This window comes from Peromyscus maniculatus, chromosome 21 (assembly GCF_049852395.1).
Source record: "Peromyscus maniculatus bairdii isolate BWxNUB_F1_BW_parent chromosome 21, HU_Pman_BW_mat_3.1, whole genome shotgun sequence".
Lineage (NCBI taxonomy): Eukaryota > Metazoa > Chordata > Mammalia > Rodentia > Cricetidae > Peromyscus > Peromyscus maniculatus.
In genome coordinates this window covers 61,567,162-61,584,486 of record NC_134872.1, presented here as the reverse complement: position 1 = coordinate 61,584,486, position 17,325 = coordinate 61,567,162, and the positions used below count along the sequence as shown (strand labels likewise).

General features: G+C 40.0%; 1 protein-coding gene across 1 annotated transcript in view; it reads right to left on the bottom strand.

Moving 5' to 3' along the window:
• Positions 1-17,325, bottom strand: part of Lmbrd1 (LMBR1 domain containing 1) — an 87,104-nt gene that overhangs the window by 43,966 nt on the left and 25,813 nt on the right. The window contains exons 4-6 of the mRNA XM_042265628.2: positions 12,216-12,313; positions 10,913-10,980; positions 3,948-4,036 (exon numbers count right to left, since the gene is read on the bottom strand). Coding sequence (XP_042121562.1) covers positions 3,948-4,036; positions 10,913-10,980; positions 12,216-12,313 — 255 coding nt within the window. The remainder of the gene's footprint in view (positions 1-3,947; positions 4,037-10,912; positions 10,981-12,215; positions 12,314-17,325) is intronic.

The window sequence follows — 17,325 nt, the reverse complement described above, 5'->3', positions numbered from 1 at the left end:
TTAGTTTTATTTAACACATAAAAAGAACATTTAACAAATTCCATGAGTCAGGGCAAATCCTTACGCTTTAGTTTTTTTAAACTGCATTTCAGGGTCGGAGCTAAGAGCATGCTGGCATCCAGAGGGCCTAGTTTGGTTCCCACCACCTACATCAAGTGGCTTACAACCGCCTGAAACTCCAGCTCCAGGAACTGACTTCTTCCCTGGCTACCCTAGGTACCTTCTCACACATGGTACTGGCACAGATATGGCCGACACACATAAATTCTCTCTCTCTCTCTCTCTCTCTCTCTCTCTCTCTCTCTCTCTCTCTCTCTCTCTCTCTCACACACACACACACACACACACACACACACACACACACACACACAAGCAAATAAATCTTTTAAAAACTTTATTTTATCAAATCAAAGATATGTCAACTTTTTTTGACTGTCACAGAAGAAACAACAGAAAATGTTTATAATACTAAGGTAGGTCTGGCACCCAGCTCACAGCTATTTTAAGGAGCCATTACTTCTAAGATGCACACTAAAATCTGAGATCAAAACATGTCAACAACAGTCTGAGGTTATGGCTTAGGGGGTAAAGTATCCAGTGTGTAAACATAAGGACCTGAACTTGGATGCTGTGGATGACTGATTGATAAATAAAGCTGATTGGACAGTAGCCAGGCAGGAAGTATAGGCGGGACAAGGAGAGAGGAGAATTCTGGTAAGTGGAAGGCTGAGGCAGAGAGACGCTGCTGAGAAGCAGATGTTAAGATACCGGTAAGCCACGAGCTACATGGCAACTTATAGATTAATAGAAATAGGTTAATTTAAGATATAAGAACAGCTAGCTAGAAGCCTGCCACAGCCATACAGTTTGTAAGCAATATAAGTCTCTGTGTGTTTACTTGGTTGGGTCTGAGTGGCTGCGGGACTGGCGAGTGAGATAGATTTGTCCTGACCGTGGGCCAGGCAGGACTGGAGAAAACTCCAGCTACACTTGGATCTCCTGCACTCATGTAAAAGGTGGATGTGGTGGTATGCCACCCTAAGCCCTAGCTAGGCAGAGGAGACCGGCAGATCACAGGGGCTTGATGGCCAGGCAGTCTAGCTGAACTAGTGTGCTCCAGGTTTGTATCTCAAACAATGAGGAGAACAAGTTAGGGAAACATCTGCTGTCAACCGCTGGCCTCCACATGCACACACATGAGCAAGTGCCCCAGTCCCCCACACAGGTGCATTTACCATACACACAAACAACATGAAAAAATACAACCTAGAATTGATAAAATGAAGTATTACACTAACATATTTAGACTAGCAAAAAATTAGTATTACTAAATAATCAAAATGCTTGACCCAAAGAATTCAGTTAATTGTTAAGAATTATTCCTATATATTTAAGCCAGAGAGATGGCCCAGGATGTTAAAGAACTTGGCACACAAACCTGATGACCTGAGTTCAATCCCCAGGGCCCTCATAAAAGTAAAAGGGAAAATTCTGTAAAGTTGTCCTCTGACCTCCACACTTGTGCCATGGTATCTGTACACACCCCCACACATCATTCACACACACACACACACACACACACACACACACACACACACACACACACAAATAATTATTTTAAAAAGAAAAAGAATCATTCAATTTTGGGTAAAGGATAACTAAGCTTGTTGAAGATGCTGAAGATATTTCCTTGATAAAATAGTATCAATTACCTGGGCATGGACATAAACAGATTCTATTAACTGAGGAGTTATAGTATATTTATGCAATCTATTACTTTGCTACAAAAAAAGAACCAATTACTTACACAAACTAATTTTAAAACACTGGTGAAAGAAGCCAGATATCTATGAAAATCACAATATATTGATAATACTTTTAAGCAGGTAAAGTAACATATAGTTTATATAACATGGGAGGTGATAGTAACTGAATAGTACACTAAGCAAATTTTTAGTGTTGACTTGTTCTACACCTTGACTGAACTCAGATATGCACACACACATTTACATAATATGAATATGCATGTGAATAACATGTTTGTTTCAGAACACACTAAGTACATATTTTGAAACAGTTAAATGTACTTATGTATAACACATATGGGCAGTGGGATGGTGGAAAAATGAGACTAGAAATGAGGAACTCTTGAGTAGAAACTGAAGAAATGGCTCAGCAGTTAAGAGCATTTTTATTCCTCCTGAGGACCAGGGTTCGATCCCCAGCACCCACACAGTAGCTCACAAGCATATGTAACGCCAATTCCAGGAGGAAAGATTTGCTCTATGGCCTCCATGCTACCAGACATGTATGTGGTGCACAGACACACAGACATGCAAAATATCCCCCCCACACACACCCACACACAAAAATACAGCTGTAGAACTCAACTAGACTTCAAAAGATACTATATCTAGATTATGTAAAATGTGTCATTTTAGACTTAATACAAAATAAAACCGGGACTAAAGAGAGACAGAATTTCAAGAGAATGACAAAAATCAGTAACGCTGCCATCTAAGCACTGATGCTGGGGGCAGGAAAGGAATCCAAAACTGCAAAGAAGTGAGCAGTAGGAAAAGCAGGGGTCACTGCAGCAGTGGGGTCAAAGTCACAGCCCTGCAGTGACTGCAGCATTGGGTCAAGGCCACAGCCCTGCAGTGACTGCAGCAGTGAGGTCAAGGTCACAGCCCTGCAGTCACTGCAGCAGTGGGGTCAAGGCCACAGCCCTGCAGTCATTGCAGCAGTGAGGTCAAGGACACAGCCCTGCAGTCACTGCAGCTGTACCGATCCCACAGTGACTGCAGATGTCTCCGCCCTGCAGTCCTGACTCTTGCTGCTGCCAGGGGACACTAAGGACTGTGGTGGATAAGATGAAGTAGCAAGAGAAAGAGGAGAAAATTAAGAGCTGCATGGCAGATTCCACGGCACAACATAATCATTAGATAATGTGCCCTCTGGGTAAAAACAAGGAGGCTGATCAAAGGATGTACAGGGCTGTGAGAGAGCAAATACAAAGTAAGAACACTTTGGTACAGTGTGTATCAAAGTTAGGGGTCTACATGTGTTTGGAATTCGGGGCTATGTTCAAACACACATAAAGTTTTGAGTAATATTTTAACTCTTTTACCTGACCTACTTTTTAAAAACTAAGGAACTTTGTAAATGCAACCAGCTGAACTTGCCTATTTCTTCCCTTTAAGAATCCTAGCTCATAGGCTGGCGAGATGTCTCAGCAGTTCCTAGCTCTTACAGCTCTTGCTGAGGACTGGCGTTCAGTTCCCAGCACCCACACAGGGGTGGGGGTATGGGCACACAACCACCTGTAACAGCAGATTCGGGGCATCCAACACCTCTGTCCTTCCCCACATCCATGTGCATATACCCATGCCCTCTCCTCATATGCATACAACTAAAACAATTTTAAAGAAATCTTTAATTATTAACCTAAGCAGTATGACCTAGGCTTTGTTTTGTTAGAATTTCAAGAAAAGCAATCCTGACATGTTTTGGTGACATTAAATCTACAGTAAAACATTATTTAATTCACATGAAACACAAAATTTACATTCTCACTGAAATATTACTCCATCTTTAGTAGCATCAAAGAATATTCTATCAAAAATTTAAAATAAAAATCAATATGCCCAGCACATTTCTTTAACATACTATTTTACGTTATATAAAAGAATTAAAGATCACGTTAAAATAATGATCCCATTGAAATACTTTGTACATTAAGTTTCTTTATAACATGGCAGCTTCATGCAGAAGTGAGGAAGCTACCGATACACTAGCTGGAAGGCAGCCTGAATGATGTAAACCTCCTCACTGAAGGAAAGAATGGTGGAGTTAGATACTTAGGAAAAGAAAAACTTGCTAATTTTCATAAGTTCCCAAACAACACAAAATAAGAGTTGCTTGTAAAAAATGTTTTCAATACTTACGACTACTTCCAAGTTCTTCAAACAGGAACTTCACCTTTTCCCACTCTGTAGAATTTTTGTTGCTAGGAAGATTCAGTGGCACAAAAGCACTACAAAGGTGAAAATAAATAAGTTAAATAAAAGAAAATGGTCTGAAACTCAAATTTCAAGAAGTTTTTAAAAGAAAAATTAATTCTTCTTCCAAATATTAAATCTGTACCAGACACAGAGAGGTATGAGGGGTTTCTCATCTACATACTAACTGTATCCCATATTCGTTCTGACCCATGATATAAGAAAATTCTATGTTGAATTAGCAGAAAATAAATATATACAATTGTGGTTAATATATTGTGCACCCCAGTAAACTTATCTGGTGGTCAGAGAACAGAACAGCCATAATATTAAACATAGGGGTTAGGCAGTGGTAGCACATGCCTTTAATCCTAGCATTCCAGAGGCAGGGATCTGTTTGGATCTCTGTGAGTTCAAAGCCATACTGGAAACAGCCAGGTATGGTGACTCATACCTTTAATCTCAGGAAGCAAAAAGGTATATAAAGTGTGAGGACCAGGAACTAGAGTCTGTTAAGCTTTTAGGCTTTTGAGCAGCAGTTCAGCTGAGATCCATTTTGGATGAAGACTCAGAGACTTCCAGTCTGAGGAAACAGGATCAGCTGAGGAATTGGCAAGGTGAGGTGGCTGTGGCCTGTTCTGTTTCTCTGATCATTCAGCGTTCACCCCAATACCTGGCTCTGGGTTTGTTTTTATTAATAAGACCTTTTAAGATTCGTGTAACATACAATTATTTCAATATATTTATATGTCAAACTGAAATAAAATGCATCATAATAAATAGTAAATATCATACAGTGAAACTTGAGATGGCTTTTTGTTTTTCTTCTTTTCAATATCTATCAAGATCCTACTCAATACAAATAATATACACGTTTCTCTTTTATTTCATAATCTACAAGTGAGAGGAGCCCTGAAAAAGAATCACAGCTACAAGAGCTTACACTAAGAAAAAATGGAAAACAGAATAGTCAATTTATTTTCTAGGCCAGAACAATAAACCAGGACATCAAGACATTAAGGTAAAAAGCAGATGTTCCTGAGAAATCACTCTAAAGGGTAAAAATAACGTTCATACTTCCTTTTTAAACTAATTTAATTATTAGAAAAGTAGTAGGATGCATCCAAATTTTTTTACAGAAGAAATAATGAATATGTTGAATTGAATATATATAAGTGAATATATGTTGTTATGTTAAGGTATCTTAACATATTGAAAATTGTTTTGAAAATATTTTCCAAAAACAGCAATTATTTTGAAACTTTAGTTTTAAAAACCTTTACTCTAGCTTGTATAAAAAGATGAATGGGATGCATACGTCAGGTTATTTAATTCCAAAGAGGTCAGCTGCAGATGAGGTCAGTGGCACAGTGTCTGTCAAGGTTTGTCTAGCACACCAAGGCCCCGAGCGCAATCCCCACCTCGTGGAAGGCAACTCTAATGATTCACATTGCTTTGAGTCTTCTTTAATTCTTATCACGTTTAGAAAGAAAAGTAGCGACTCAAAAGCACAAGTATAAATGTAAAAAGTTCATTTATTGTTCGGCAAGAAAACCAAACAGAAGCAGCCAAGTAGAATAAGCTTTTAAAATAACTTCTATACACTATGTGTCAATAGTGTTAATCATTAATTTCACTACTGAGATTTAATTAACAGAAAAATAAGCAAGAAAGGGCTACTTATGTAATAACCTAATTAAACATAACTTTTTCTTGACAGCCCACGAAGTGTATTTTGAAAATTTTAGTTGGGAATAATCACTCTGTAAGCATAGAAAAAAATATTTTACAAAAAAATTCATTTAACTACAATAAGAAAAAACATATATTACAAATACTTAAAAGTAGTATTCATTCTCAAAAATTTCATTTGATAATTAAAAGTATTATGCATCGGCAGAATAAACAACCAGTCCCAGCTTCAAGGACCCTCATAGTCCAGCTTCTGAGTTTGGCTGTTCCACAATACAAAAGCAACAGAGTAGCCCCAGAGGAAGTGCCCAATGACTTGAAATTTTAAACTAAACTTTAAAAAAAGATATAAACTATAAGTCAGGGTGACTTGGAAAAGTTAATTATTTTGATGAAATCCATCAGAGACTTAGCACTCATTAGTTCAGGCAGAAACTAGAGCAGAGACTCAAAGCCCTTCCCCAACCACATCACCGCTGGGATTTAATCATTAAGAAACAGAACCAAAATAAATGTATGTAAAGAGAAATATCAATAGGCAGAGTAAAAAGTAATTCTATAACTAAGTCCTAAATCCTAAACAACAGTACTCAAATATTTAAGGACCAATACAGAAAAGATAATAATGATCAATGTGCATTGCTCTAAGTTTAACTCTTAAATGGTGCTAGGCCAAGGTAGGAAGACTGGAGAAAGCAGATATAACCATCCACTGCCTTCTGGAAATGACAGGAGCACTGTACTCATGAACGTACAGAAGCTGGGGTGGCTGCACACACCCTGCACATGATAAAGCCAGCCAGAATTCGAACACGGCACAGGAAAGGGGTCATGAGCACACACATGGAACTGGGGCTCTATGGACAGCTGATGGCTTCCGGGTGAGGGCGAGTCCGTGGGCCTTCAAGCTGAGCTCCTGGTAGGCTGACCATGCTCCTGTGGATGGCTCCACATGCACAAGTATAGGAAAGGCACACACTGGAGTCTATAAGTTATTACATTTTTTAAAAGGGGGAAACAGGAAGTCGAGAGGGGGAGAGTAGTAGGGAGAGATCTGAGAAGAGTTAAGGGGAAGATTGTGGGGTGAATTTGTTCAAATATATTGAGTGAAACTCTCAAAAAATACTAACAATATTTATTTAAAGAGACAACTGAAATCAAGTAATGATGTGATACATCAGTCTTGAGGAGGCAAAAGCAGTTAAGACTATCAGGCATTTAGTAAAATGATTTATGGCAATCAAGAGTTGTAGTTTAATGGAATGGATACAGCTAAATCAAATCAATACCTTCTTAATTTGTCTTTCTAAAAAACAGCGAATACAGAGCACCCCAGTTTCTACAGCCACCTTAGCAAACAGAATGGGAACATAGTAAGATTAGAATTCTCTCTTTCATCATTGAAAATAATAAACCTAAAAAGCTGCTTAGGAAAAACAATTAGCTTAATTCAGTGTATCACTGGAAAGAGGCAAAGAACAGGCTAATTAATGACTTTTGGGGATATGAAATTGAAAGAATGAATTTAGCACAAACACAAGATTTTCACCACCTACCCTCAACCACCACATCACGCCCTATCTCTCTTCTTAATGGTTCATCTGTTTTTCCTGTTCTCTTGGGTCTATCAGACCCTCACCTCTCACCTGAATTACTAGTAGCTTACCTAGCTGATCTTGCTACCTTTTTTTGTTTGTTTGTTTGGTTTTGGTTTTTCGAGACAGAGTTTCTCTGTGTAGCTTTGTACCTTTTCCTGGAACTCACTCTACAGCCCAGGCTGGCCTCACAAAGATCCACCTGGCTCTGCCTCCCGAGTGCTGGGATTGAAGGCGTGTGCCACCACCGTCCGGCAATCTTGCTACCTTTTAACATATCACTTAGCAAACACAACTCCCAAGAGCCCTGTCTAGGCATCCTTTATAGGGCCGTGACTTTTAATCAGAGTCATATATATTAACTTCCCTGGAATCACAATCACACATCTCTATGTGCTAATCACACATCTTCTCATTGCTTAGTAGGATGGAACTCACCATTTCTTAAACACTGCACACCAGACTCAGAGCCTATATACCTGTCTATGTCATGTGCCACAGCCTATGTGATCATTTAAAACATCACATTGTAGTCTGTTGGTTGTTTGCTTGTTAGATTGAGGGGGAAAGTGGTTTAAAGTCACATACTTTTTATGTCATTCTTCAGCTGAGTGGAGCCCCTGTCCCACGAGATTGGTATCCTTGAAAGAGGTGGAGAGACCCAACAGTTCCCTCCACATAGCACAGAAAAAAAATGGCAGTAAGGGGCGGCCATCTGTGAGCCAGGCAGAACTCTTTCCAGAGGCCAAACCTGCCAACATCTTGATCACAGACTTCTTACTTCAAGAACCGTGAAAATGAAATGTCTCCTGTTTAAGGCTTCTGGTCTGTGGCACTCTGTTATGGCAGCACAAGCAAACTACAGCCGTCTACACGCCGTTCGCGTTTTCTCTTCACATAGCTAACTGACCCATCAATTCACATGTCAGCTCCACTGCTACTCGTTCCTAGTCTTCTGATTCTGCAAGGACGAGAAAACTCTTGCTCCTCAGCACCTACAGCTCGTGTACATCTCTCACTGGAGGCTTAAACACTAATTAACCTACTTACATGAATCCTGGATGTGAACTTTGAGAACAGAGACCATCAGCTCCCATTTCTGGTCCTAAGATCTAGCACGAACACAAACCACAAGTGCTAAAAAAAAAAAAAAAACCTAGACCACACTCTGGCCATACAAATTATCCAGATTTATCAGAAGAAAACGTTTCAAAGAAACTGGGGTATTATTGTAGGAGCCAGAGGGGTTGAGGACACCAGGAGCACATGGCCGGCAGACATCAACTAACTAAGCAGGGCTCACAAGGGCTCACCAAGACTGAGCTGGCAACCACAGCCTGCATGGGTCTGAGCTAGGTCCTCTGCATACGCATACACACACACACACACACACACACACACACACACACACACACACACACACACACACAAACACACACACACGATAGTTGTTAGCTTGGTGGTTTTGTGGGACTCCTATCAGTGGGGGTGTCTAGGACTTCTGTCTGCTCTTGGGACCCTTTTCCTCCTACTGAGTTGTCTCACCCAGCTTTGCTATGAGGGGTTGTGCCAAGTCTTATTGTATCTTGTTACGCTGTGTTCAGCAGTTATCCATGGGAGGCCCCTAATCTTTTCTGAAGGGAAACATGAGGGAGAGGAGGAGGAGGAGGAGGAGGGGGAGCTGATGTAGGGAAGAAGAGAGGTGGGGGTAGGGACTGAAAGGAGTGGAGGAGGGGAAACTGCAGTGGGGATATATTAAAAACAAAAACTAAATTTAAAAAATTATCAAGAAATTCAATAAATCAGTTAACTGAAAGGTATGCCTCATTCAAATCTTTACATATGGTAACGAGAAGAGCACTGTCCCAGATATTATGATTCTTTTACTCTGGCTTCTGTAGAGATAAGTGATTTTACAGGCAGTTCTCTGTCATGTTCTAAATCAGAGATCTGCCACGTGCTAAGTGGTTGTATTTAAGAAAATGTAAGTTTTACTGTCATTTTTTGTTTACGAGTCTATGATTACCCCAGAGCTACAAAAGGACCCACAAACCACACAAACTAAATGCACTGCAAACCTAAAGTATTTGCTTCATATCAGTCCCTTAAGCTTGCTGACCCCTGTTCTAAGTAACAGATTTCCGTGTTATCAGGGAAATTCGCATAAATACCTCTGAGTTTCTTTAGTAGCAAAGGGGGTTTGTAAAAGTATATTCTGTAGCTCAACAAATAACAAAACCCTAAACGTATGGTCTTTCAGTGCACCCCTTTTATGGTCCAGCAAGACAGGCAAAAGAAACAGGAAAGTAACTGAATGAGAAACATATACTCCATGGTCCTCAGGAGCCACAGAGGCCACTGGCAGATGTCATTCCCATCACAATTACATCTAATGAATGTTTACAGTTTTCTAAGTTATTTACTGAAATTGTAAACACCAAATTATGGGCAGGAAGGCTGGTTAGTGGTAAGAGCACTTCCAGAGAATCTGGGTTCAATTTCCAGCACCCATATGAAAGCTCACAATTGTCTGTAATTCCAGTTCCAGGGGGTGCAATGCCCTCTCTGACCTCTGCAGGCACCAGGTACCAGGCACATAGGTGATGCATAGATATTTATGCAGCCAAAACCCTATACATAGAATAAAATTTATTTTTTTAAAAAACCCACCAAATTAATTATAAACAAAAATTATTAAAAGCATATTGCCACCTAATGTATGTCCTCAAAGGGATGTGAGCACATGGGTTTGGAAGGATGAAAGGAAAAAGGAAATGATATAATTGTATTATAATATCAAAAGAGTTTTAATTAAAAAATTTTAAAAACCATGACATTGCAAATAAGGATCATTTTGTTCACCTTTTTGCTATAAAAAAATGTGAAAGGATCAGATCTATTTTAACAAAGGCAAAAATCTCCAATGAACAAGGACAGAAATCAGATGCATGAGTCAATGTGTAAAGCTTCACTGACGGAGCTCACTCCCAAAGATCTGACAGGAGGGCAAACATAGGAGCTCTACAAACATGGACTTCCGTTTTGAACACGTGACTATCATGTCAGGAGCCCTGGAAGCCCACTCACACGAACTGCTGTCCCCTAAGAAGTCCCTACCACCATCAACTGGTGAATTCACACTTACAGTCACCCAGAACGCTATGGCAATAGTGTCAATACTGGAGCATCACCAAGAATTGGACAAAATACAAATGTAGGCTGGGCGGCAATGGCACACGCCTTTAATCTCAGTACTCGCGAGGCAGAGGCAGTTCAAGGCCAGCCTGGTCTACAGAGCGAAATCCAGGCAGGACAGGCACCAAAACTACACAGAGAAACCCTGTCTTGAAAAACCAAACCAACCAAACAAACAAACAAAAACAAGTGTATTTGTGTAAAACCAGTAATAACAGAGGGCACACCCAGAGATTTGCAAAATGGCTAGCAGCAACTACCAGTGTTCACTCTGTCTCCATACAATGAGGCACAAAAGACCATTTGTTTGGTTTTTTTTTTTTTTCACATTTTGTTTTGTTTTCCTTCTCTAAATTTTTCTGAATGAACCTTCAGTTATTATTACTCAAATATTTTTTTCCATTGGCACAATGAAAAATCAAGACTTACCCAACGAGAAGAAGAAGTGCGCAAATCACAACGAATCCCAAAGTGTACTTGAGCGCCGTTTTAATTTGCTAGAGGCCAAGGGGGAAACATATCAGTCAGCAAGCCTTTACATAAAAAGGTACTGTGACAGCATAATAATGCTCTCTTTGATATCAAATACACATTTCAAGTCAAGAGTGCAAGCTTTCAATTGTTGGACAGAAAAGCCTTCAAATTTAAAGAAAATGGTCGGTCGGTGGTGCCGTACACCTTTAGTCCCAGCACTCGGGAGGCAGAGTCGGGGATCTCTGTGAGTTCAAGGCCAGCCTGGTCTACAGAGCGAGATCCAGTACAGGCACCAAAGCTACACAGAGAAACCCTGTCTCGAAAAACAATAACAACAAGAAACAAACAAATTTAAAGAAAACTATAATCAGTATTCTGCATCTTAAGTGTCTTTGCAAGATTCTAAAATCTGGAATGGTTAGACCCTTTAGAAAAGCACCACACTGAAAGCATAATTATATAAAATTGTCAAAATACAAAAATATTCCCCAAAATGAACAACATTCAGCATCTACAATACCCTTAATGCAACCACCAAAAGCAGTTATAAGAGTAAGCAATATTCTTTTTATTTGTTTGCTTGTATTTATGTTTTTGAGACAGGGTTTCTCCATGTAGCCCTGGCTATCCTGGAACTCATTCTGTAGACCAGGCTGGCCTGGAACTCAGAGATTTGTTTGCCTCCGTCTTCCTGTCTCTCCAGTACTGGGATTAAAGGTGTGCGCCACCATGCCCAGCTAAGAATAAGTAATAGTCTTACAATTGTACATGTTTACATCCATAAAATATCAATACATAACAACTACATAAACACCTATATGTTTTGCTACATTTGTCAACATAAGTATAGATACACAGTTATAAACCACTATGTAGCCAGACTGGCACTCAACTCAGCAACCCTCCTGCCTCCTGTGATTACAGGAGTGCTGGGATTACAGGTGTGCACCGCCCCACCTAGCTTGTGTGTGTGATTTAAATGAATGTATCACATTTATCATGCCAGGCACTATTCTAAGCATTTTATTCAAGTTAATTTACCTAATTCTCACACCAAGTGTAAGATAGGTACTCTCTCCTCTATTTTAGAGGCAGGGAGCCAAGTCCCAGAGAGAGTGAATGGTTTTTCCTAAGTCACCTAAGTCACCAGGCTCTAAACCAGGGCTAGAACAAAGTCAAGTGGAGTCACGTCATTGTTTTTACAATGAAGAAGTGACCTTCTGCACTGAGCCGAGCACCCCAGACTGAGCCAACTCACAGTGCATTTACTGGTGTCGTCGTCATCCTTCTCCTCATAGTAGAAGTAGACAAAGGGGATCCAGAAGAACACACAGAAGAGTATGACGGAGTACAAAGCTGTGGGAACGGATAACAAATGGCACGATCAGACGACCAGACTGACAGCCTGTAATCCCGACTCTGTTAGTACATACAGTATTCAAACAGCCTTTCCTCTTCCCATCCCATGAAGTCAACAACACATTAGAATACTATATAACAACACAAGTCAACTTTCAGACAGTGTAGAACAAAACTAATGAAGTAACTGTGGAAGTCAACGTCCAAGTTATTATTACGTTTCCAGTATACAAACCTGTACACTGTCTCATTTCAATTAACTTTACACTCATTCCTGTCCAGCATGTACCAGACACTCTGGCAAGTTAAAGAACAAGCTAAAATGATACTGGAATTTCTATAGAAATAACTGCCCTATGCTAAATATAAACACAGAATTAGCACATTGGTCTTAAATAAAACAAGGTAAGGAAAAGGTAAGAATAGCAACAAATCAGTAAAACTAGATTCTGAGTGGAATTATCTCTCTGCTTTAAAATAATTAGATTTGAGATATTTTCAGATAGTAAAATATTTTCAATTCAATACAAAGCTTCAACCATGAGCAAAGATCCAGTATATTTATGAATTAAAGAAAACAATGTAAGTAACTTTGAGAGACTTTAAAACCCACAAAACCTGTTTTTAAAGCTGTATATCAGCATTTTTCTTACATATACATAAACTCAGGAAAAATAATAGCAGTATGGCCTCATAAACTAGTTACCATGTAGCAGCTACCACATTCCTCCATACAAGGAAGCAAAGCTACCTGCTCACACACTCAGAATGACGACTGTACATGAGAAATTAGGCGAGGACAGAGGGCCCTGTGTACCCCTGTAGGAGGTGAAATGGTACAGCCATGGGAAACAGTATGATGCTTTCTCAAACACTGAAAGTTACAACTCCCATGAGCGAATGATTATACTTCTGTGCATGCATCCAAAAGAACGAAAAATGGTGTCTGATTTATTCCCACACCCACATCCCATGTTCAAAGCTTCATTATTTATAATAGTAAAAACATAGATGCAACCTAGGGTCCACTGAAGTACAATATAGCACGTATGTGAAATGACTATTACTCAAACTTAACAAACAAATTCAGGCATACACTATAAAATGAATTCTAAAATCACTGCATTCACTGAAACACACCATTCACAAAGAAAGAAGACCTATATAACTAAACCCACAGGAGACACTTAAGTAAAACCCATGAAGACAAAAAGTAGTAGGAGGGTTGTCCAAACCTCCATAACTTATGAGAAAGAGGTGACTGCACACAGCTACAGAACATTTAACCACGGTCCTAATCCTGGCCACACATGATCCTATCTGTAAAGCAATGACCTGTGACTGCTGTTAGCTGCTCTCAGGCTCATTAGCATAACAAGGTACAAGGCAAATCCTACAGCTCATCCTACAGCCACGCTGTCCACTGTGGCTGCTGCCTGGGAATCTGTTTCCCAGCTTCATGCTTTATTATGAAGAACCAGCAGATCAGGAAATACGCATCTTCATCCAAAAAGAAGACTTCATTTTCAAAAGTTAAAAGCAGAGGAAAACCTTAAACAGATACTCTGCAGCAGAACATACACAGAGAGACCAAAAGCACATTTAAAGGCGCTCATTGTCCTGGCCATCGGGAAAATGGAAAGGAAGCCAACGATGAACTCAAATCAATCAAGCTGAATCATCTGTAATGACTGAAAACGATGGAAAAGGTCAACTGTCCGCCAAGAGGTGAACAAGCAGACTGAGTGTACATTCACACAGAAGACGCACAGCAGTAAGCAGGTGTGACGCAAAAGAAGCTCACAGACCTTATGCTCAATCAAACAAGCCCCGGACACAGAGGTACACTTTCTATGACTGAGAAAGAAATTCTCCAAACTAGCCAAACTAGTCTCATGGGAAGCCAAAACACTGGCTAGGGCAGTGACTGACTGGTAGGAAAACTCAGAAAAGAAGACTCTCCGACAGTGAACACTTCTTCAAGGCAGCGAGAAACCGAAGACACCACAGAGACTCGACAGTCTACAGGCAGCAGGCCCCCGAACACATTAGACACTAGCTTCCTGACAGCCCAGGCTATTATTCCTCAGTGCTCTTCATCAAGATTTCTGCCTTTAGTCCGTAAATGCTAAACTGTAAGGGAGAACTAAATTAACATTTATTACTGAGTTATTTCTATCACCTGGTCATCCTTCTACATCTGCAAAAAGAAAAGCAAAAAAGTTTCTCTACTGTTATAAAACAGAACTGTTTCCTTTAAAGATGTGCCTCAGACCTATCATCACAGGAAGTCCTCCTTAACTCCAGTCAGACACTATCAATCCTGACACCTTAATAAAGAGCACTTATACTTGTGTTTTGATTAAAGACTGCCATTCACAAATTACAGTAAGCAGGTGGGCTAACAGGCCCATTAATATCAAAGATCACATTAACAAAAGATCTCATATGCACAGAAATTGACACAAATTCAACTCATGGTTTCTTTAGAAAATTTAAATAAGTTTAATATATATATAAACCAGCAAACCAAGCGAACACAGAGCTGCTGGCAAAAACCACATAATAATCCCCCCACACTGTTTTTCTTTAGATACACAAAAAGCGAGAAACCACCTTGTGAATGCTTTGTGTCACTAAAGGATAATACATGTAAAATGAACTTAAATAGACTAGGCTTCTGAAGTATTAAAATTCAAGAGCGTTTTCCTCCTGATCACCAGTAAAAATGGTTAATCTTTAACCCAACGCACTATGATAAAGGAAAACAGATAGTCTTTGTGGCATAGACCTGTAATCCCAGCTAACTTGGGAGGCTGAAGTACCAAGCTTATAAATTCAAGCCCCCTCCCTCCCTCCCTCCCTGTACCCCGGGGTGTAAAGCAAGTACAAGGCCACCTTAGACAACTTACTGAAAGCCTGTCTCAAAATTAAAGTAAAAAAGGATAGGGATTTAGTTCAGTGATATGCTTGCCTGGCCAGCCAAGGTCCAGTCTCCAACACTAAGAATAATTAGTCATTACGAAACTTTTAATCTTGGAGGGTCAAAGTATAAGGATACTATACTCTGGGAATAAGAACATTTTCAATTTTCTTTAACATTTATCCTGCTGAAGAAACCCGGGGTCAAGACCGCGAGCTGCAACACCCAACACCCATCATCTTTCAGCCTCTTATTCCCTTTCTCCTGCTTCCTGTTTGAAATTGATACACGATGGCTTAAAATAACTCCAATGCCATTTGGACTTGTTACGCTCTTAAGAGACTATGTGCTGAGCATGAAGACCAGAGAAGAAATGAACTTCGGATCCTTCTGATAGGACATACCAGCCCTGGCCAGCCTACCATTCCAGCTAGTGTGATAGCGGCTATTTCCTGGTGCTTCTGCAGAATGAGACCAAAACGACCAGGAAGGAATCATTCTTTCCTCCCTGAGAAAGTGAGTCAGTGAAAACGCTGCTTCACTCTTTGCTGGAAGCATTCCTAAACAGCTTCGAAGCTTTACCAACCATCGCACAGTTCAGTTAAGAAAGTTGCATAATGAACTACTTGGAAACTTAACTGCTCGTAATGGACTACTTGCTAAGGGACCAGGAATGGTGGTGTAAACTGTCTTGTTCCCTTGGCACTGAGTAACCCACAGGCTATGGATGGGAGAAGCCATGCCGTGCTCTGTGGTCCGTGGCATTCTCCAAAAGAAAGATTTCTCAATTCATTTTATAAAGCTACCCGAGTCTTCATACTTAAACCTGATGAGAATAAAATAAAGAAAAGTCACAGGCCTGTATCAATGCAGTTGACTGAAGAATTCTAAACCTGTATCATTGCGGTTGACTGAAGAATTCTAAATGAGAACAAATCAAACACAGCAAAGGACTTTCTAAAATGCCACTACCTTCACCCATTCTGATTTCCTAAGACATGCAAAGCTGGTCTAATAATAATGAACCTATGTAGTATGTATTATTTTTTAAAAGACTTATAAAAGCCCCTAAGTGGAATGATCCTCTTCATACAGAGAAAAGGGCTTCAGATAATATGTATTCAGTTAATAAGCTCCTTGAATATGCTTCAGCCTTCATTCCAGAGGTAGGCAGCATATACCTAAGTCAAACTGCAGAGCCCTATCTCATGAGATCAGACTGTAATAAAGAAAAGATGCAACATCTCACCTCTTGGGACACACTAGTCATTTTTATTAGGAGAACACAGGAAGTAATTAAAGTCACTCTGAGATTACATTCCAGAAAGACTCTGGCTTCTATCACAGTCCCTCTTTATCCTAGAGATCCTAGCTGCCATGCTGTACTAAGGCCTACAGAAAAGGGGTGCTGGTCAACAGGCAAGTGAGAACTGGAGGAGCTAACGCTTCCCTAGCAGAGAATCGGGAGCACCAAAGCACCAACAGACACCTCCCCTGCAGCTAGCTTTGCAGGGAGGCCCAGCGGGGATGCACCTGGATCCCTGATGCACAGAAACTGCAACATAAAGTCTATTTTTCACACTGCTAATTTTTCAGAGTCTTTGTTAAATGATAAGAGATAACTGAGACAAATTCAGACAGAGAAAAGCACAGCCACTCGGGCATTCTCTTGTATATGCACTGAGAGTACAGGACGGGAACTAAAATGGCTGGTGAGCATTAGCGTCGAATTGGTATCATGAACAACAGTCATTTTGTTCATGGTTTTGTTGTTTCCCTCTTTATAGTATTTATTCCACAGATCACACTACAAGGCCATTTTTAATGGGAATAATTGATAATAAGATAACCAGAAAAAAAAAGATTAGGCAATTTCTGATGTTACTCCCAATTGTCTAGCAACTGAGGACCAGAATGTTTGCTTCAAAGCTACAGACATGAAAGAGCAGTAGGCAGAAACAAGGCAATTAACATTACAAACTGCTTACTCTAGGGGCCATGTTTCATGCAAGTCAAAGAACCCCATTCCACTTCATAAGCCTTTGTCTTCATAACTTAGCCTCATTCTCCTTTCATCTGCAAATTA